Source organism: Diadema setosum, chromosome 9 (assembly GCF_964275005.1).
Source record: "Diadema setosum chromosome 9, eeDiaSeto1, whole genome shotgun sequence".
In the NCBI taxonomy this organism is placed as follows: Eukaryota; Metazoa; Echinodermata; class Echinoidea; order Diadematoida; family Diadematidae; genus Diadema; species Diadema setosum.
The window spans coordinates 16,928,616-16,951,626 of record NC_092693.1 but is presented as its reverse complement, the minus strand read 5'-3'; the positions used below and the strand labels follow the sequence as shown (position 1 = coordinate 16,951,626).

The window sequence follows — 23,011 nt, the reverse complement described above, 5'->3', positions numbered from 1 at the left end:
CAAAGCTGCTAAAAAAGAAAGAAAATGATTGGAAAATATAATTTATTTGTCATCATAATTTTTAGAATATTCCTTGTTATGTAACAAGTGAAGTGTCACTGGACAAGTTTTATTTTGCTCCTTAATATGATAATGGATTTAGCTAAATATGTTCAAAAAGTGGCTCTTAAGCTATTATGCAATCAATCTCAACTGGACATTAGCCTTGGGTGACTGCAATATCAAAGTAATCAAAGTGAATAAATCTGAATGGGATTGTGACGTTCCAAATTTGTTTAATACAAATGACTACTGGACTCTGTTGGCAAAAGTATCGTTGCTCAAAGATCTAATGGTAACACTCAGAGACATCTTATATGACAGATTCTGATTGGTTTTATGACAGATTTTGATTGCCTTTAATGTCAATATTTGTGTTGCTAGGACTTTGTAGAGAAACCAAAGAGTATGCTCTATATTTGTCTCTGTGATTTATTTACGTTTCTCTTTAAGTTCATGTAATGTTTCAATGCTTTGATTATGATCATTTCATCTTGTGATTTATCTTGGGTGAGTTTCTGTCCATTAATGTTGCACAAAGCAAAACCGTCCTTCAGGCTTGCTTATTCATTTGGCATCAGCACACAAAATATGGAGAAAAAAAAATCCTTCAGCCCATTGAAGCATTATATGGTGCAATCACATGGTATTCAGAAAGTTGATCCATTCATTTTTCAAGAATCTATATCACCATACCCTTGCAATCAGACAGACCATGAATTTGGGGGTTTAGAGCCTATGCATTCAAAATATGAATGTGAGATGGACGATGTACACTTGTCTGCTTCTAAAAGCAAATGGATTGAACTTGGACATAGTGATCTTGAGTAAGATCACAATCTCCAAGATTACACTTCATGTTCATCCAAATCATCATCTAATGTTTGTAATAGTATTACAAAATGACAGAGTATTTGGAATCGGTATATCTCTCACTAGGCTAAACTCCTAATTTGACACTGATTACAACTGATTTGAAGTGACATCTTTAATATGAACTGATACCACTCATCCTATGATTTCTGAGGTTCTACAAGTCTCATCTGAGAGAAATTCCATCTTCATACCACAATACAAGACATCCCCATAGCAACCATCGAGTCCTCAAGTTATGAAGTTGGAATCGATGCTCCTTTGAATAAGAAAATGGATAGACACACATCTGATCCATCTATGAACACCAAACAGGAGGCTTCATTTCAATATGAAGTTAAAAAAAAAATAGCCTTTGGTGTGCTGGTCTGCAAAACACGGTGTAACATCCAATTTGTAAGAATCTTTGAATCCATCTAACTGTACCCATTAACTGAGTTAAAATGAAATTGCTGTTTACATGAGGGGATATCTACATCTGAAAGCTTGAATATCCATGACTAAGTTTCATTTTCATCCAAAGCTGTGATTATGATATTGTGCATAGTGAAGAACTATCATACATATCCCTTTCTCTCTGCTGCCCTGTTTCGATGACAGAAACAATAAGTTGCCAAGGCTGCAATTTACATACAGGAATCTCTATTGGCTGCAGATCACTTTGCTGGAGTGCAAAGGCATTACTGATGCCCAATGCAAAGACAATTTGAAGCATACTGACAAATACAAAGAGAGGTAAAAACTGCACTAAACAATGGGAGTTTGTTGTTAAAGGTTATCTTCTGAAGATATGAAGTTTTGTGTACATTTCCTTTTATCTCTGTGTGCTTGAGTTGCTTTTAGTCCTTGCATAAATGTTGCTACAAGTCTTGGCAAACAAGATTGTTTGTGTGCGTGTGTGTTTGTGTTTGTGTGTGTGTGTGTGTGTGTGTGTGTGTGTGTGTGTGTGTGTGTGTGATTGTGTGTGTTGCAAGTTGGGAGTAATAGTATATGTGAAAGTGGTCACTATTTTCTTCCCACAAGAGATAGGGTAGATGCAAAATAAACAGACATTTCTGACAAAAGGAGGAATAACACTGGAAGCAAAAGTACACACTTTACAATTAACTGATGTACAGGAGCAAATTTTTTTTTGAAGTAATTGCCTGCTTTTCTTTTTTCGCAGAATAGTAGGTGCTTCTCATAACAGACTACAACAGTTCACAAGTTTGCACAACATCACATTACATTTATAGGCAAGATATGTGTCAGGAAATTTTGCGGGGATTGTCCAACTTGTTCCCAGTTTCCATTTTGTTTGCGGGGTACGACAAAGAGAGAATCAGAGAGCGACAGAGGGAAGAACACTAGAGAACGTAAGCTTGACCGCACCTCGCTCCACGCCGATATAAACCACTGGACTTTGAGAGGGCATTCATCCAGACTGCAGGGTTGGCGCGTGTGGGGCTGGACGGAGCCGCGGCAACGGCTGGAGGACTCGCGGTGGTACTCGCCCGAACCGGACTGGGAGACGCATGACACCATGCGCGTCTGATACCCATCACCGCAGGTGCGGGAACACTGTTTTTTTTTGGGGGGGGGGGGGAGGCACCCGGGTTGGTTGGGAAGGGCCATTGAGAAAGGGAGGAGGAAGAGGAGAAGGAGAAGATGAAGAGAAGAAACAGGTGGATGAGAGAATGGCTCACAGAGCGGAATCATTATCAGAATTATTGATTTTGTGAGGAAAATATGAGGTCATGGGGCAAATTTGCATTGCAGCAGGAGGAGGTGATGGAGGAACCAGGAATGTTTGACACACGGAAGGATGAATGTTATCAAAGGGAAGATAACATTGAAGATCGCGATATGAGCAGAAAGGTCAATGTTTTTGCCACCGTTGGAACGCACAAGACAAAGGAATATGGGATCAGCAAGGCAAGACGGCACAGCATTAGCCACACGAAAAGTTTGCAGTGACAAAGACCAGACAGAAGACAGGTACCACAAGATCAACGGCAGAACAAACAGACACATCAGGTACACACACGTTTAGTGGCAGGTTATATGAATGGGAAATAGGTAATCCATGTACATGTGTCACAAAATCCAAGAAAGGATGACAAAAACACAGTGAAAAGAGAATAGAATTATGGAGAAAGGCAGTCACACAGATTGAAGGAATGCATTTGCGATAAATATATTTGATAAGTGTTGGGGTAAGGTTTTTCATTTTTGTGTTCCATTTGATTATTGAAAGCATACATTTTATTTAGACAGATGTCATTTGCAGTGCGGCATTTCGGTCAAGAAAGAGCACACGTGATGTTGCAATGATAAGTGATGCAATGATAAAAATGCCAACGCAATGATGTTCCATTTTGTTTTTGTGACAGAGGTTCATAAAATAAGTTCATCAATGGGTGATGTTCATGATTAGTTGACAACATACACATTAGCAGGGAAAGAGTAAAGGTAGAGGCCACATTTGGACATAGGAGAGAAAGGAAAGAGAGACAAAAATTAAAGATGATGATTTCAGCAATGTCGCAACTCATGCACTTGATAATATATTTGATATTTGACACATTCTACAGCTCACATGCAAAATCAAGCCAGATTTATCTCCTTTCAACATTGCTTACTAGTGCAACAGTGCAACAAAAGAATGAATAGTTCATGAAACTCAATTCTTGCTGCCATTTCCCTTCAAAATTTGTTTACATTCAATTTTTTGTTAGTCATAAATTATGACATTTCGATACATATATATACAGATACAGGGCTTAGATTATTGTAGTGCTCTTTCACCTGCTGAAAACAGAACCCTCTTTGTTAAATGGTTTTACAGTTGAATAGTGTTTTAAGTAACAGCAAGTTAAAACTTGTTCTTACAGCAGCCATAATCACTCTGTTCACACTAGTCTCCATTCTCCATCAATTTCTCTGTGAGAACACTCCAGGAAAGAGCATTTCCTGTTCCCCCTGAACTTGTTTAAGGTTCGGGATAAGTAGGGGAAAGTAATGTGGTTTTATTGCATTGGGGAGACCCAAAGAAATACACAGTTTTTGCGGGACTGTCTGCAGGAGTTCAGAGAAAAGTGTGAACACAAGGATGAATTGCTGTAGTCCCATATATATATATATATATATATATATACAGGCCCAAGTGGAAGAGCAGAAATCATGCATTACCAACCCGCATTTATTTGAAAGAAGCAAGGAAGAGCTTGCGTATTGTACTTGCAAAGTTTTGGCTGACAACATCAGGCTTTGCTGATACATTTCAGACAAAGTCTCTACACCTATACACAGTCCTCTCTTTGATCTACTGAATGTATACGCCATATATTTCGCGAGTCCAAATTTTCGTGAATTGGGAATTCCCGACGATTTCGCGAGTGGTTAAATTCGCGATCATGGAGTACTGTACTGAACAGAGAAATGTACACATGTACGTCACATTCACATCGGGATCAGAGTCTATATTTTCGTATGTCTTTAATTTCGCTAATAGCACCTGACTCACGAAATTCGCAAAAAATTAAAACCTCGCAAAATATTCGGCGTATACAGTATTCAATGGCAGACACTGCAGAGAGCGCAACTGGTTTGTGCAAAAGTTTTCTGACCTTGTGCCCAACTTAAATGGCTATAAACATTTTCCCAAATCTGTCATCCAATCTTTTGTTTTTGCGCATGCCCTATCAACATCATTTCACTTTCCAAAACAAATTTTTGTCAATGCTGTGAATTATGAGGATGAAAGCACATTGGCTAATCAGCACCATCATTCCCTTCACCATCTTTATCAACTTTTCTTTCTTCGCCAGGCCTCATTCTGTCCTTTCGAAACCTTCCTTTATCTACCGAAGTTTCACAACAGAAAACACATCGATGCCATATTTTTTCTGATATTTTCAGTTTCAATGCCATTCGGCCACTCTCTAGCATTGTCTGCAGTGACATCACCAATTGAATGTCTCTTTTTGTATTACCCCTTCCTTCTTTCTTGATAAAAACAAAACACAAGAAAATCTGCCGGCTTTTTGATGGTCACCCCTACCTCTGACCAGCGTCCAGGCACCCATTTAGGGGGGCAGGGTTGCGTGTTGCACGGTCGTGACTTCTCCGGCCTGGGACCGGGGCAAAGACTCCTCTTGACCGATTTGTTCCTTCCTGCAACCATCTCCTTGATGCATAGTACTCTTCGCTTCTGTCGCCCTCCGCCGCATTTCTTGCTACAGGACCGCCAGTCGTACACCACCCATCTGTCAGGTGAGGGCAGAAAGATCAAATATATAATGATAATAATAATAATGATAATGATAATAATAATAATGATAATAATAATGATGATAATAATGATAATGATAATAATAATGATGATAATAATGATTATGATAATGATAATGATAATGATAATGATAATGATAATAATACATGCAATTTCTATAGCACCATTTTCCATTCTGATCAAATGCTCAAGGCTGTTTACACCAAAGTACAAGAATGAAAATATCGAGTGGTTTCTTTTTTAAGATCAAAATATCAATATTCATTTTGCACTAGATGTTATACAGTGTCATTACTTTAATAAGGCCTACATGATTTTCAAGAAGCAACAAATTGTGGGATAAACAGTAGCATTGATATGAATATTGGCATGTTCTTACTCTAAAGTCAGATGATATCAATAATATCCTTGCAATTTCTTCATAAGCATACTGTGTCCTGTCGGCATGGAAGTCTTACACAACTGTATTTCAGCGAATGATTTGCAAAAGAATACATTTCTTTTCATCTGCATTCAATGCAAGTCACAGTATCAAAATATGGTGCCTGGACTGACCTTGCTGGACATGGGTCAGTGTTACACTGAATGACTCTGGACTCTGGTCTGGTGCTGGCGTCACAAAATGACTCATCCACCTCCATCCTCCCATTCCTGTAGCATGTCACCTGTTGTGTCTTCACTCCTGAATAAGGACAAGAACATGAGGGGCTATTAAACCTGAATGCCCTGATTGGTTCATGAACACTCACACAGACACTGCAAGCTGGGTTCCCATGGCAGGTGGAATATCTTCTCCAACCTCACCAAATCTGTTTTCGTTATATTCCCTTCCCTCTCCGCTCTTCCCATATCCTACACCTCACTCTTCCTCAGACCAATCCATCCTCCACCCCACAACACCACACTCTACTCCATCATACTACACTCTGCCTCACCTTCAGTACACCCACATTTCACTTCCACTTGATCTGTCTGATCCCATCCTAACATCCAATCAACTCCATCTTGCAGCGAACATCATGCCATTGTACAACCCTAACCTGACAACATTTTATTCTCACCAATTCCACTCCTACATCCTAAGCCCAACCTCATCTTCAAAACCTTTGACACCCTCTCTCCCTGTGCTACCCTATCTTTGCTTCATTGATCCTAACTTCATGTTACTCTCTCCTCAAACTTAAGCCAACATCTCTTCCAGCTATGGGTATAATCTAACCGTTTTTCATCTGGAGCGTAACCCCATCCTAACCAAAACAACATCATAACCAGCCCTATTCTACATCCACTTGAAACTATAATTTTCCCAGCTAAGCCTGACATGGTTCTATTCCACCAGCATCCTACCAAACACTATTTTTCTCCCATCTCACTTTGCATATATTCAGATTTTTTTTTTCCAGCTACCATCAATCCATTTCCTTACAACCAATTCTACCTTGCACCTTCCTAACACCAGCATCATCCATCTAAAACTTCAAACCAAATGGATGGGGTAAACAAGAAGCTATCTTCTCTGGTTTCACTCCTAACAGGTCTCGACAAGCAGTGCAGCTTGAGTCCACCCAGAGTTTTGAAAGTCCTTACCTCCAGCACAAGTAGCCGAACAGCCGGAGTACGTTTCGTTCCATGTGTACCTGTGTGGAGAGGAGGCTGCCGAGGCATGTGAACCCTGCACAGTGTACTCGTAGTGCACACCTGGATTTTCGCCTTGGAGGAGGATCTGGCCAGAGATAGACATCAAAAACTTTGAGTCACATGTTTCCATGACAACTGTAAATTTGCAAAGTTTATATTTCCCAAACCATAGCACCAAGCACTTTTAAAAAGCTCCTTTTCACTCTAAAGTTTATACAAGCACACATTATTCAGTGTCAATCATGTTTCATTGATCTTTCTTCTTTGAAACCCACTGCCCAAGAAACCTTGTGCATCCTGTGAAAAGTCTATGGACATTCTGGAAATTGGCAGGGAACAGGTTAAGGAGCTAGGTGACGAACTATAATAGCATGTCCAAAATTAAACCCGCATGAGATATAATCAATCTTACCTCACTGAAACTATCTGTCTTTCATTCTTGAATCAGCAGCAATTTGGTGGTATTCCTCAGCAAAGAACAAGCATTGGCCATAAACAGCTGTAAACATAACTACTGTACTAACTCAACGATGATGACATCAACCCATGGTATATATCTAAGTTTGACATCAGGCTCCATAACAGAGAGAATTTGCATTGATGAACAGAGTGGAATTAACTCTCTACAAATGATATAGGAATAGAATCACGCGAAATTTCAAGAAGTCTACAAAGGATTCTCAATAAAGCAACCTCAGAAAGATCAGAGGTATTCCCTTTGAGATAGGAAGCTGCTACAAAGTCCAATCATCCGTTTTTCAACTCTCACCTCAACAATCAGCTCTTCCGAGGTCGGGCCTCTTGCCGAGAGGTACTCAGGCTTCTTGTACGGCCTGCGGTACTCGAACAAAGTACCAGCCAGTTTGAAGTTTCCTGGCCAGTCCACCGTCCAGCCACCGGTCAGGTAGTAGGTGTAGCGATTGTTCCTGAGAGCCAGGTAGGAGTCTGACGATGCGAGCTCTTCCACGTGGATCTGACGGGCTCCCCGCGGGATGCGCACGACCTCATAGTAATCTGAAAGGATGAAGTCATAATGATAATCAATGCTGTGTGAGAGAAGTGAGGATTCCCAAAATGTACGTAGATCCTGATCTTCCTTGAAATAAAACTAAAATAGATATGTTATAAATGCATCTGAATGGACTGTCTTCTTTAAAATGAAATATATTAAGAGGCATTGAAAGTGATAACCCTCACCATTTTGATATCTGTAGAAAATGAACTCTGTAACCCACAGTAATTAAGGCTAATTAGTCTGGCCTGAAGCAGGCTTATCATGTGTATCACACAGATAGCAATCTACCATTGGAATGTGTGCATGATTACACATTCATGTTGCACCTGTTCTGATAACCATCTTTCCTCAGTGAAATCTTGTTTGATGGAGTCTACGCGACAGAGTTCACTGGCTGGTTTGATATCTATATATTCATTTCTGGATGACACTTCTCAAAGTGAGAGGAGTGTTGGGGGAAGCAGCGATAGGAGATATCTATTACAAAGATGGAGGTGATTGCAGTGGTTGTCATGGAAATCGATTAACCTTGAGGCCCTGCTTAATCAGACAGGCCAACCCCAGTCACCCACGAATGTATGGCCGAGTGCAGGGAGGAAGCACAAAATTAGCATGTCACACCAAACATCTTGGAGGGTTGTCGAAACACACATACGTAGGAAGGCGGTGCGGAGTATTTTTCCTGTCGCTGATCTCCAGAAACCAGCCTAATTCATTAATCTGACGACCCCAATTACATTTCCGCCACAGGCTCTCCTAATAAGATTCAATGCTGTGAAGACGGGAATCACTGTGCACACTCCTACACAGCCATCGATTGTGATAAAAACCGCACAAAACATAACTATCTTTTCTAGTTCTGGGAGAAAAATTCCTCTCTACTCACACAAGTATATGATACATCTGTTTCCCTGGTGTATAGTGCTAGACTGTATAAGTAAAGTGCCTGAGACAGCTACATCCCATGGGAACTTTTTTGTTGTTGTTGTTGAAAGAATCTAATCACATTCACTCATTTTCCATTGAGAATTAAAATTTGTTTAAAGTCACCAATTTGAACACAGTGTGGCGGTTTTGCATGGCAAACTAACACTGAATGAAGCAAACACATTCTAAAGATGGCCTAACGCAAAAAGGAAATCTGACATTAACACAGAATAAATGATGAATAAATCCTACACAAATTATCTCATTTTAGCAGTCAAAATAATCTGTTGCAATAACATACAACAATCTCGATACATGCTCCATTTTTTTTCCTGTATAATTCCATGTAAAACATACATTCCATTTGCAACAAGAAGCTGGTTGCTACAGCAAGCTAATTCTGCCTCAAGTTTCAATATAAAATTTCCTGGCAATTATTATATTGCAGGCACCAATCACCCCAAAATAAAGTTCTGGTAAGATGTTTCAAATGCTTTTTTAAATGGAGTGGGTTTTAATAAATTTTTGTGTGGGTCTTTCATTTCCTCACACTGCAGCAGGAACTCACTCTGAACATATCAGTCCTTTACCATTAAAATTCCAAATTAATGTTCAATTCAATTCAATTCAATTCAATGTTTTATTTCATTTTCCGACGAAAAAGATATGAACATCACTTTTTTGATAACAGAAATTAAGGTGCGTAAAGTATAACATGAAAGAATGTATATACAATGATTGTACCACCTTATAATAATTATACACTATCATATAACTCAAGTGATTAGAAGTAATTATACAGTATGCAAAATTCGAAAAATGGAGGGACCCACTAAGAAGACAAAGCTTGTAGATTGTGGGCCCCTCGGAGGAAAAACATCAGTTGAGGAAAAAAGTAATAGTCTGGAAGCCCACTAGAAAGATAGATCAACAAAAGCAGACAGATATACAAACGAATAAACATGAAATGAGACTGGGGTAGGAGTAACAATACAATGGAGAGTTGACTATGAGACAAGACAAAATGAGGCAAAGCTAACATAATAGAAAAGAACAGAACAGACAAAAACGTTCTACAGAGACAGCGATCTGGTAAGAAGTGTGTCGAGAAAGTGAGAAAAAGTGACGCGAGAAAGAGCAGGGCAATAGACATATGATCGGAGAAATATATCGTAGCATTATATGAATAAGTATAAAAAAGCTAAAGTATACTTGGCAATCAATATGTGAAAACGTTGGTTCTTAGAAAAAAGTTATAACAGCTGGTTAATTCTATTCAGTAGAATAAGGTTGCAATAAAGAAACTTTCAATTTCCTCTTGAATGAGTATATTGAGGGGGCATTTTTAATATCAGGATGCATGGAATTCCAATAGCTCGGGCCAGTATAAACAAATGTGTTCTTTGCTAAAATCGTACGGAAAAGAGGTAAATGATATTCGTTAGAGCGTCGAGTTGGATATTCATGAAATGACTGATTTTTTAGGAACATGGAATGGAAAACATCAGGAAGAAGGTTATTGTTGTACATATACATAAATTGACCTAAATTGAATAAAAACAAATCTCTAAATTTTAACAACTTATTAGAGGCAAACAGTGCATCTGTATGAGAACGTATGGGAGAATAACAAATGACCCGAAGAGCTTTCTTTTGCAAAAGGAACACTCTATCCAACAGATTTTGGTGCGTGTTGCCCCAGACTAAAATTCCATAATTAAGGTAAGGCAATATCAATGAAGAGTATAACATAAGTAACGATTTTTTAGGTAGACACAATTTTAGTCTATTAATAACGCCTATATTACGTGAAATTATATTGCAAATATAATCGATATGCAATTTCCAAGAAAGTTTCTCATCTAAAATAACCCCAAGGAATTTAAAATGTGAAATTCTTTCCAAAGGAGTGTCATCCAAAACTATGTCAGTACTTAAAGTGCCAACAGTATTACTAAAAAGCATATATTTCGTTTTCTGAACATTTAAGGAGAGCTTATTAGCTCTGACCCAATTTGTTACATTCTTCAACTCGCTATTAACTTTTCGTACAAGAACATCAATATCGCTATGAACTAGAAATACATTAGTATCGTCAGCAAAATGAATAAAAGATAGAGCTTCAGATACTTGACAAAAATCATTGATATAAATAATAAATAGCAATGGCCCTAACAGACTTCCCTGAGGAACCCCACATTTAACTTCTCTGATCACCGAGTTATCATTTTTGATTGTAACAAACTGTCTTCTATTGGATAAATAACTCTTGAACCACTCCAAGGCCTTCCCACGTATTCCATAATGTGATAACTTGTAAAGCAATATATCATGATTAATTGTATCGAAGGCCTTGGAGAAGTCCAAGAAAATGCTAATCAAATGAGAGTGGTCATCAATTGCATGAGTCACTCGTTCAACAAAACTTAAGAGAGCATGACTGGTATTGTGCTTCTCACGAAAACCAAACTGAGAATTTGAAAATATTTTATATTGTTTCAGAAAATTAGTCATTCTCTTATAAATAAGTTTTTCCAGAACTTTAGACAACGAAGATAATAATGAAATTGGACGATAATTACTGGTATCAAGTTTATCACCTTTTTTGAATATTGGAATTACTTTGGCTAATTTCATTTTTTCAGGGAATATGCCCTGGGATATTGACAAATTAAATATATGAGCAAGAGGATCAGCGATCGACGATATAACACCTTTTAAAATAACATTATCAATCTCATCATAACCAGAACTTCGTTTATTCTTTAAAGAAAATGCCATGTCAATTATTTCATATCTATTAGTAGGAGTAAAAAATATAGAGTTGGGATTAAACTGACCTAAGAATTCAGTGAAATGGTTCTGAGTAGCAGGAATATTTTGAGCAAGTGTTTCACCAATTTCTGAAAAGAAGGAATTAAAAGCATTTGCAATGTGAACAGAATCGTGAATTATTTCGTCATTCATCTTAATATTATCAATATCTGAATTTTTACTTGCAATATTCATGGCCTGTTTTAAAACCTTCCAAGTACTTTTTATATCAAACTTATATTTCAATAATAACTTTGAATAATATCTTTTCTTTTCAGATCGTAGAATCATTGTTAAAGTATTTTTATAGGATGTATATTTATTCTTAGATGATTCATTCCTTTCTATTTTGTATTTATAGTATAATCGATTTTTCCTGTTAATAGAACGGAGAATTGATTTTGAGATCCAAGGTAATCTGGGTGTCTTTTTATAATCTGATTTGTTCTTTTGTTTTGGTATTATTTCATCCAAATGGTAATTAAAAATTTCCGTAAAATTGTTAAAAGACAAATTAATATCATCACTTTCTAAAACTCTCGACCAGTCAGTATTATCCAGGGCCGCGTCCAGACTAGCAAGCTTTTCAGGCGACACTCTGCGACTAAATAAAGGAAATACAGAAGGATTGACAATATTAGCTATTGTCTTAAGAGGAAAATGAGTCATAATTGGAAAATGATCAGTCATATCTGACAGAATTATAAAAGAATCTGGGAGGGGTAAAACATTACAAAAGAAGTTGTCAATAAGGGTAGCAGAGTGTTCTGTAACACGTGTGGGTTTTGAAATAAGCGGAAGAAAGGAAGAAGACAAACATGTTTGAAGAAACTCGCTTGAGATATTATCATTGTCCAATTTCAACAGATCAATATTAAAGTCACCAAGTAAAAAACAGTCCTTATTTTGAAAAACCGGGGATTGTGTCAAATCTGAAAGATAAATACAAAAATCTTTGAAGCTTGAATTTGGTGGTCTGTACAATATGCCGACCACGATATTTCTATTTCCTGGAATACAAATTTCAAGAAAAAGAGATTCGACAAAACTATCCATTCTAGAAATATCATCAAGAACAGTACATTCAAAAGTACGTGATACATACAACGCTACACCTCCACCACTCCTATTATCTGGCCTGTTATTGAAAAACATGTTATACCCATCTATTGCAAAAGAATTTCCAGAATTAGAAGTTAACCAGGTTTCACATAATCCCATAACTGAAAATGGTTGATTTGTATCAGATTCCAGCAGAAATTTAAAGTCCTCAAAATGTTTGTTTATGCTCCTTATGTTCAGATGCAACAAAGAAAAGGTATCTTTAGGAAAATTATTATACATGTCTTTACAATGGTTCACAGTGATGTAATTACACAAAACATTCTGAGTTAAGTCAGAACTGAAATCATGAGGCAATTCATTTGTGGATGAATTCAAATTATCAACAACAAGACTATCATATGGGGTAATTCGTGCACTATCTGTCCCATTCAATGTATCAGTTTCTGACATATGTCTAAATAGTTCAAAGAAGTCATCATTTGAAACGGAATGAAACGGCGCATTCACGTTCTCAGCCATTGGAAATATGGGGTGTATGTGTATCAATGAGAATCAGCTTTGTGTATATAACTAGAATAGCATGAATCAATACACAAGATAACAAGACCAGCCGACGGAATGTGGCAGAATACGATAATGATTGACGAACATGAATGGCGTCAGAATCAGAACTAGCAGAGTAACGCTGCGGTGTAGAACGGAAAACGGAAAAGAGAAGGGAGACAAGAAAACACAGTAACGTTGAAGAAGACAAACATGGAACACATACAACGAACAGACAAAGATACATTGAAGGACTCAGTGGGCTTCCGAAATAATAACAACAACAAATGTAGAAAATCCAAACTATGTCGGACTTAACAGGGTACATGCTGATAAACAAGTTTGGCTCACGAGATCCCTCATGTGTTATAAATTTGTGTGGAATTTCACAGAAATTACCATATGACGTATGATTTTTGAATTACATAGACGTAATCATATGCTAGTAACGAGCGTATTTCGAACGAAAAAAACAAAACAATATCAGCAACCAACAAAGAGACGAGGGGACGACAAATACTTAGGGATTGGCTCACCACCAAAATAACAAATCAATGATTAGAATCCCGTAAGGGAAACCAGAGCAATGTTTTAAAAACAAATAATGGTGAATACATTAATTTACATCCGAGACAGCTCAACATTCTGAAAATAATTGGTCGCAAAGAGAGCTGTTGGAATCCGTAATGACATCAAACTACACCGAATAAAATCGGTAGCATGAACGGAGCCAAGTGCCCTGACCAAAATCACGGGCAACAGCTGATCTTAAAATTACACTTATACAAATCATAGAGCTTCACACTGTTGCTGTTACATAACGCTCTGAATCTTAGTGTTCAGCTGCGAAGAATGCAAAAGCACTAAAGTACCGTACACGTTAACACATACATCTGTGCAGGCATAATTATATATGCTCGTATTGACAACACTGGCATATATACGTACTGATATACTAGTAGTACATGCCGACACGCTAGAATTTATACAGGTTTACATATTGAATCATAATAGTCATATTATGGAATAGGCCTACTTTGATAAACCACCAGCATAGATTCATGCATACTCATATTCGTCCAAATAATTCAAAATAAAATTAAATATTCAACATTCATAAACATCATAAACAACTTGTGGATCACGTGTCAATGAATTGCTAACACTATACGAAGTTAACTTGATCAAAAGAGAATATAAAATTTTCTGTCATTTTTACTATGTTTATATTTGTTATCGTCATCAAAAGAAAAATAGAAAAAGCAAAGTTATAAATTTAGCGAATCATTATAATTTAAAACAATCCATTACACTCAAGTGCCTAAGTATTGTATACTGTACTTGATTGTATACAATAATTGTATATTAATTAATGAGATACCATGTCAACGAACCGAGAGAACAAAACGGGAAAAGCGACAATATTCTCAAAACAAAAGAGAAAAGTCTGATTCTTAGTAAGTTGAGGGGCTGGTTCACCGGTCTCTGGTCAAAGTTATTCTGTGAGATTAGATCCGTGGCAGGTAAGGCCCTGAATAGCGATTATTTTTAAAGTGTTTGAAAGAAGAAAAAAGGTGATCAAAGCTACAGCATAAGGTGGCATCATTAGAGAGCGCTCTGAAAAAGTAATATGCCTAGGGGCTAGGCCAATTGAAAGTAGGATATAAATGGCACAAAAATACTACTAAGGCCCTTTGACATCCGTATTGTTAGGCAAATACCCCAGGCTTGGCCCATAGTTTTGGCTGGGTTGAAGTTCCAGTATGATAGCGATAAGCGATAGGATAACACATACAGTATCGGGTCATTCATATAAACAGGATGGATTTTCAAGGGTATTTTTTTCGGCATCCATTCAAGACGTATCGCAACTACACTGGACAATGCCATTGCCCTATACGAGGATGAGCGAGATGCCTAGGGGGTAGGCCAATGATTGAAAGTGAAACACTTGTGGCACAAAAATTCTAACATGATATCATTATCGTCAGGCATATACCCCACGCTTGCCCCATACTTTGGGATGGGTTGAAGTTCCAATAATGATAGCGATCAGTTACTAATAGGTCACATAAAGTCACTGTATAGGGTCATTCATATTACAAACACATGAATTTTCAAGGGTATTTTTTTTTATTCATTAAATACGAATCCTTATCTCTACACTGGAAAATTCAATTGCCCAGAGTGGATGAGCAAAATGCCAGGGGGCTAGGCCAATTGAAATAGGAATATAAACGACACAAAAATACTAACATGACATTGTCAGGCATATACCCCAGGTTTGCGCCGAACTTTTGGATGGGCTGAGGTTCCGACATTGCGATCAGTAATAGGAAAACACATGCAATATAAGGTCATTCGTATAAACACGATGGATTTTCAAGGTTTTTTTTTTTTTTTTGACATTCATTCAAGTCGTATCCCTATGTGCTAAACTGGAAAATTCCGCTGTCCAGCGAGGATGAGCAAAATGTCTAAGGGCTATGCCAATTTAAAGTTGAACATAATATGTGACACACACACACAAAAAAAGTACTGACATGGCAATTGTCAGGCATATACCCCACACTTACCCCATACTTTTGGATGGGTTGAAGATCCAATATGACAGCGATAAGTAATAGAATAACACATGCAGTATAGGGTCATTCATATTATAAACACGGTGGATTTTCAAGGGTACTTTTTTTCGGCTTTCATTCAACACGAATCCCTACTACACTGGAAAATTCCACTGCCCAGGGAGGATGAGCAAATTGCCAAGGGGCTTTTTAGTTGGCCGATTGAAAGTAGAATATAAATGACACAGAAAATACTAACATGGTGATTGAAGGCATTTACCCCAGGCTTTCCCTAAACTTATGAATGGGTTGGAGTTCCAATATGATAGAGATAAGTACTACTAGGGTAACACATGTAATATAGGGTCATTCTTAGAAACACGATAGATTTTCGAGTTTTTTTTTTTTTTTTTTTCGGCATTTATTCAGCACGTATATCCCTACTATAGTATACTGGACATGCTGGAAAATTCCATCGCCCTGCGAGGATGAGCGAGATGCCTAGGGGCTAGGCCAATTGAGAGTGGAACATTTGTGACACAAGATACATGATATCATTATCGTCAGGCATATACCCCAGGCTTGCTCCAGACTTTTGGATGGGTTGAAATTCCAGTATGATAGCGAAAAGTAATAAACGATAACACATGCAGTATAGTATATAAAAGTAGGACTGATATTCTAGGGTATTTTTACGGCATTCATGCAACACGATGTTTAGAATGATTTAGAATGGTAAGATGTTTAGAATGATCTTGGAGCAGGCTTTAAAATAATTTGTACAGCTCTTTCATCTCCTCACACCGGAGCAGGAATACACTCTGAAAAGCAGTTTTTAGTCATTGATTTCTAATTTTTTTTTTTCAATCCTAACACACTCTTCAAAGGGAACATATGACTATATCAGAGTATGCTGATGACAATTCATAGATATTTTCTCAAATGCTTCCTACATTATCAGTCAGTGCTGGTTGTAGATTGTATCATGATAAATTCACATCATTTACTGAGACCTTACTAAGACTTTTCACTAAACCAACCTGGGGACAAAATTAGCAGCAAACCTGAAATGAGGTCAAGCGGGACTGTGAGTCAAGGTTTGCACAGCCCTCAGAAGGTTGATGTCATACCACAAGAGTTTAATCTCAGCAATTAAAATGTGGAATTATACCCCCCTCCAAAGCTGATTAAAAAAGATTTCACTCCTTAGCTTGCCTGACTCATCTAAGGCAGATTTGCAGGAGTCAAGACAAGAAATTTAGGGGGGAAAATAATTGCATGGATGGGTCTTGAAGAGGTCTTGCACATGAGAGACAGAAAAGGAATTCTTCGTCCAACTCCACTCTCTTGGAAACATTTCAATATGCAGTCACTTTTTTTTTTTTTAAGAGTCTGCACCAGTTTAATTCTTCCTACTGTTTCAATATCTGAAGGCTAGACATCTTGTTCCCCAAGCAGTAGAAAACTGTGTTTAGGTGGATGTTACACTGCATATAAGATCTGACAAGTTCAAATCATATACTTCCACTCATCAGCTAATTGGTGAAAAGGTTAATGTGCATCCCTTTCTGAGCCAAAGAGATTGGACAGTGTGTACAATGCTATGGCATTTCCTGTGCCAATCTGAACTCAGAGCACACAAAGGCTTTACTACCAATAGTTGAATTTATCATCTATTCATAGTGCTTGCAGTAAAGGGAATTCCAGAATTTACAGATGGTGATAAAAAAACAAGAAAAAAAGCAATAGTGACACAAACTTTTAATAGCCTAAACAAAATCTAAAGAGAAAAGGTATGGAGGTGTATATATGCCAAATATTTTGCAAGGTTTTTATTTTCACAAATTTTGCGAGTTGGGTGCTCTTTGCAATTTTAAAAACACGCGAAAATATTAACTCTGATCCTGACATGGATGCGAGTGCATGCATACTTATCTCTATTCATTACTGCACTCCAAAATCGCTAATTCAGTGACTCGCAAAACTGTCGGGAAGTCCCGATTCGTGAAACATTGGACTCGCTAAATATATGGCGTACACACGGTATACATGTATGAGAAGAGAGAAGCACTACCAACCATTTAGCTGATGCTGTTCACTGTAGACACCGCTGACAAAGTCACAGGTGGAGTTGTCCCCCTGACAAACCCCACAGGCATCGGGCTTGGCATTGGATCCCAAGACGTAGTCACAACCAACCTTCTGCAATGGCAAAGAAAAGGCAAGAATGGTGGTAAACAACTTAGTAGGCATCTACTCAGAACAGGAGAGGGCACCACTAACATCGCCTTTATCAAACTATTTCAGCCTGCATAATACAACCTACATAAGAATCTCACCAACTACATGAGAGACCACAGAATACCTAGCTGTGTTTGTAGAAAATTCACATCATATTTAGTTAGGCACTTGTTCATATCATATTTAGTGAGGCACTGTTTCATAAGTTTCATTTACATGTGTCAATTTCCAAATCAATTAAAATCATTCCATAATGATAGCAAGTTCTGAGAGCATGCCTCATCTCTAACAGATATGTATCTATTTGCTTATGTTACTATGGTATCTGATTAGTACAAAAGAGACTGAATATTTACATTCTTGCAGTCTGTTGGACTATAACCTCTGTTCTCATAAATACTTGTATATATGTAGGCTTTAATCTTGTTAATGGTAGATGGTCTCATTAATTGCTATCAATAAATGTATAGTTGCATTCCAAATTCTCTTTGCTGTTGGTAAACCTGTGTGAAATTCTATATTGCCATATTCTTTCATCACCAGTAATTGAGATGCACCACCATCCTTTGGTCTGAAATAAAAGTTGGCATCTTAAACTATAGACATCATCTACTTCTGATAATTCCCATAGCAATGATTTCACAGCAACTGTATAGTGATGAAATTTGTAAGCTTTAAAAATCTTCTCCCTTTTTAACCCTCTGAGTGTCACATTTGTTTCTTCTCCATAGGTTTGTGTGTGAAATTTGTGCACATTTGATTCATAGGTATAGAAAGAGTTAAAGAAGTGATTTAATGAATTGAGATATGTGGATGACACCTCACCTCACATCTTCCGTTCACACAGACATTGTTGGATTCCGCGTCGCACCTCGTCCCGTCCACCACGCTGCCCGAGAGGGCGAAGTAGAAGTCGAAGCCGTCCGCGATGCAGTACAGCTTGCAGGCCTCGTTTTCTGCGGACAGAAAGGAAAGGGAAGATAGGAGGACAAGAATGATAAGGAGATGTAGAAATTGGAGATGGGAAGTTTAAGAGGACAACAGCAAAGAAAGAAGCAAAATATGAAATGAAGGAGGGATACAAAGACAAATGATATGTGCATGTTGTCATATTAAACAGGAAGAAATGAAGAAGGAAAAAAGGAGAAGCAAAAGAAGAAAAGTTGGAGAAGATAACGAGAAAGGAGAGGAAGAGGAATTAATAGAAAGAGGAAGGGAAGGGTATAGAGATGAACAAAAAGAAGAGGAGATCTTGGGAGCAAGTTGAAGAAAAAAATGATAACAGCAGAATTGAAGAAAAAAAAATCACAGATGAAGGAAGGGGCGACAGATGTAAGCTGTGAATGTTAGCAGGCAACACACACCAAACTTTATAATATGTCATGATTACATTTTCTTACCAACAAGAAAAGTGGTATGAATAAGCACAAAGCAGAAATGTATTCCATGCACAATCCTATGAATTTGTTTGACTCTTTTGAGGTCTTCTCACGCCAAATATCAATTGGTGGCACATGTTTCCTTATTCCCACACCTAAAACACACATCAATCTTCCCCATTAAAAGAAAAAAAACTTTAAACACCACTATAGCTTTATTAAAGGTAGGGAATCCCATTTGCATACCTCAAATGAAGAGTTGTATAAATACAGTGGTATGCTGAAGAGAGTATCATTTCAGAAACTCCCATAAAGTATTGAAAGTGGAAGGTAACATTTAGTACATTTTTATTGACCGTTAAATTTTGAATTGAATTTTTTTCGGGGCTCACCGTAAATTCCAGTACATTACTAGGCTACCTTTGTAGACCCATGCACTGCATGTGTGTCCATCATGTATATTTTTTGAAGGAAGTTCATCAAAACTTACAAACATTTCTATATACATTCTTGCCACACACTCTATATGTTATTACATCAGCTCTTATACTTTTAGATTTGTGTTTATAGATAAAAAAATACAGAAGACTGCAACAAAAAGGCTTAAGTGTGGCTGACACACAGAACTACTGAGTAGTTGAGTTTTGTGCATTATTCAAATTGTAGATAACTGTTGACTTCCAAATTTCTCAGCAGTGGCCTAAACAAGTCCCCTGAGGTTCATATTTAATGTTTTGCTGCATTTTGGGAGGTCTGTAAAAGGTATCCCCTACCTTTAAAGGTATTTCTTCAACCCAATGTAAACATGACAAGAAAAGGGAGGTGGTAAACAGACATTCAATTAGACAGCTGTGAAACTTCCACAGCAATAGAAAAATCCTGCACACTTGCTTTGTATGGAAATATCACTGAAAGGCTGCACACTTTCTGTATCTGGAGACAGCACAGACAGACTATCATATCAAAACAGGGTGTAACTCATGACAACAATCTGCATACTTAGCATGAATACAGTGTTGTGTCAGAGAGTGTTTTGTTATTTTAATCTCCTGATGAGGGATCTTGCTCAAATAACAAGACATCAAATACCCCGTTGAGGACGAGTCCTAAGTATACTCGGGCAGGTGTCTATGAGAAATGTGTGTTGAAGCAAAATCAGTCCATCTTTAACGGATAAATAAAAACATTTTCATGAGAATAAATTAACTTGGTGGGGGGGGGGGGTAAGTACTAAAGCTCTTCACAGTGTCAAAACTCATTCAACGCACAAGTGTTCTGCAGCAAAACCCAAGACACTGGAGGAGGTTTCCTTACAGTTCAGTGACCTCTTCAAATGCTGCTACCCACTGTCATGTGACCACCTCACTATGCCTCCTACTGTGCCTGGGCAGAAAGACAGATATACTACAATGATCTTCCTTCTTCATAGCGCACATTTACAGCATCTGTCACATTGTTGGCAAAACAGGCAATTCCCATCTGGCCTCGATGTTTGCGCCCAGGGCGGCCGTGTCTTACTTGGCCCTGCGGTCTAAAGATCGGATCGTTGGCCTTACAAGTAGAGCTGACCGGGTGTTGTCATCTCTGATCAGCCCCCACCGAGAGAGAGGCTGAGCAGACAGTGGGGGGGGGGGGGGGGGGGTAGAGGGGAACCTTTAGATTGCTGTCTGCTGTCTGCAAGAGTGCCTGAAATTTGTCAGGTTGCATCATATTTGGCCCGCGAGGTACATGGGAATCAGATGTGGAGGAGAGACAGTCGTCTGGAGGAGTGAGACTTTCTCCATGAGTCACCCCGCCCCGGGAATCATCTTGGGAGTGTGGGATGGATCTCGAGGATCTAGCGCCGATGATTTCATGTAAACATTGACAAAGTTGATCAATTTTCCCCTACAAGGGAGTCAAACAAAAAGTTTTGTTTTTCATAAAATGTTTAACTTTTTTCTTTTTTTTTGGGGGGGGGGGAAGCAAGGTTGTGGCTTAACATTCAGATATGAGCAGATAATTGATAAGGGGGTGGCCCATCAAGGATTACAGCACTGAAAGTGATCTAAAAGTGGGTTATTCCATGAATGTGAATCACCGTTATGCCTGGCCAAACCAAATTCCGTTAACCCGTTGAGGACGAGTCCCGAGTATACTCGGGCAAGCGTGTATGGGAAATGCGTGTTATAGCAAAATCAAACCGTCCTCAACGGGTTAAACCTATTATGAGTATGACACCATGCTTTACATTTTTGAGTGCAAAGTCTGATCAATCAAATCTATGAATGGTCATGGGCATTTGTGCAACATGCAGATATGAGAAGATAACTTATAAATGAGGGGGCTACCCCATCCAGAATATTGTGAAACTCTAATTCACCAAAGAGTGGTTACTTTAAGAATGTGAATCACCATCACCCTACCACTGAGACTGTAGGTTGGCTAGAGCAACTGAGAGACGTTACTTAGCTGCCGCTGCCTCATATGCAAGAAGAAGAAGAGGACCATCTGCCCAGCCAAACCAAATTCTATAAAACCTCTCATGAGTATGACACTGACTGTGCTTTATATTCGTGATTGCAAAGTTTGATCAATCAAATCCATGATTTTGTTGTTGTTGTTGTTGAAAGCACAAGGAATGCATCAATTCCCTTAAAAATGAAGGGAGGCTGTACCTCATCACAGCTCAAAAAAACCAAAGAGCTACTAGTTGCTCAATGACAGAACGAACGGAGACTTCTTTCCAGTTCAAACATCGAGTATCAGTGTAAGTCATGAGGAGTGGGCCTGATCTTGAAATGTTTTTCCTGCCTGAGAGAAAGCAGGCCAGGAAAAGAGTCTCTGAATCTGTTCTCCAGTGTCCAGTCATGTTCCCTTTTTCTGTCAACACATGACTCACGCTATCAAAACAACTCTGGCATCATTCCTCCCCTCGCTGTGCCCGATATCTTCGCCTTCAAGAAAGTTTTTAGCCCCATTCTCATCCTACTCTACAAAATCACTCCTTTCTCTGTAACTCTTATAAGTCATCCTTACTACAAATATTTCTTTTCCTCCTTTCTTCCTTTCATTTTCTACCTTCACTTCATATTCTGTCCTGTATCTGATCCTTCTACATGTACTGCTCTCTGCTCCTTGAGAAATCAAGAAAAACATTGCTTTGTTGGCTTTTGTCATAGAAAGTGTTTGAAGAAGGAGGTTACAGAAGAATAATTCTCTGATCTGCATAAAGTTCTCCAATAAACTGCAATTTCTAGTTGTGTAATGAAGAAAAAAAAAAAAAAGAAAGCATGAATCAGGAATTGATACTGACCAAAAAGCTGAAATCTGGACAGGCAATTCTGTTGTAACTGTATCATTTCTTCGTGCAGCAGCTTGGCTCAGGACACTACTTTAATAGTTACCAATTTGATAAAATTGACACCACATGTGTTGAGTGTGTGTGGTCCCATTATCACTGAACAGCTTTCACTGTTCTGCATATGTATGCTCTCGACAAGTGATTGTGTCTTTCAAGTGTGTGCCTTGCTATTGGACCCTACTCTAAACTACTGATACACACTAATTTATTTAGTTCAGGATCAAGTTTTCTAACTTCATAAAGGTTAAAGCCCCCCCCCCCCCCCATACGTTTTGGTACCAGAAACATAATCAGATC

General features: G+C 38.2%; 1 protein-coding gene across 1 annotated transcript in view; it reads right to left on the bottom strand.

Moving 5' to 3' along the window:
• LOC140232538 (A disintegrin and metalloproteinase with thrombospondin motifs 18-like) overlaps positions 1-23,011 on the bottom strand; it is a 71,771-nt gene that overhangs the window by 3,216 nt on the left and 45,544 nt on the right. Inside the window, exons 10-16 of the mRNA XM_072312635.1 lie at positions 18,818-18,948; positions 17,830-17,953; positions 7,593-7,837; positions 6,773-6,908; positions 5,741-5,867; positions 4,955-5,159; positions 2,284-2,472 (exon numbers count right to left, since the gene is read on the bottom strand). Of these exons, the coding sequence (XP_072168736.1) occupies positions 2,284-2,472; positions 4,955-5,159; positions 5,741-5,867; positions 6,773-6,908; positions 7,593-7,837; positions 17,830-17,953; positions 18,818-18,948 (1,157 nt within the window). The remainder of the gene's footprint in view (positions 1-2,283; positions 2,473-4,954; positions 5,160-5,740; positions 5,868-6,772; positions 6,909-7,592; positions 7,838-17,829; positions 17,954-18,817; positions 18,949-23,011) is intronic.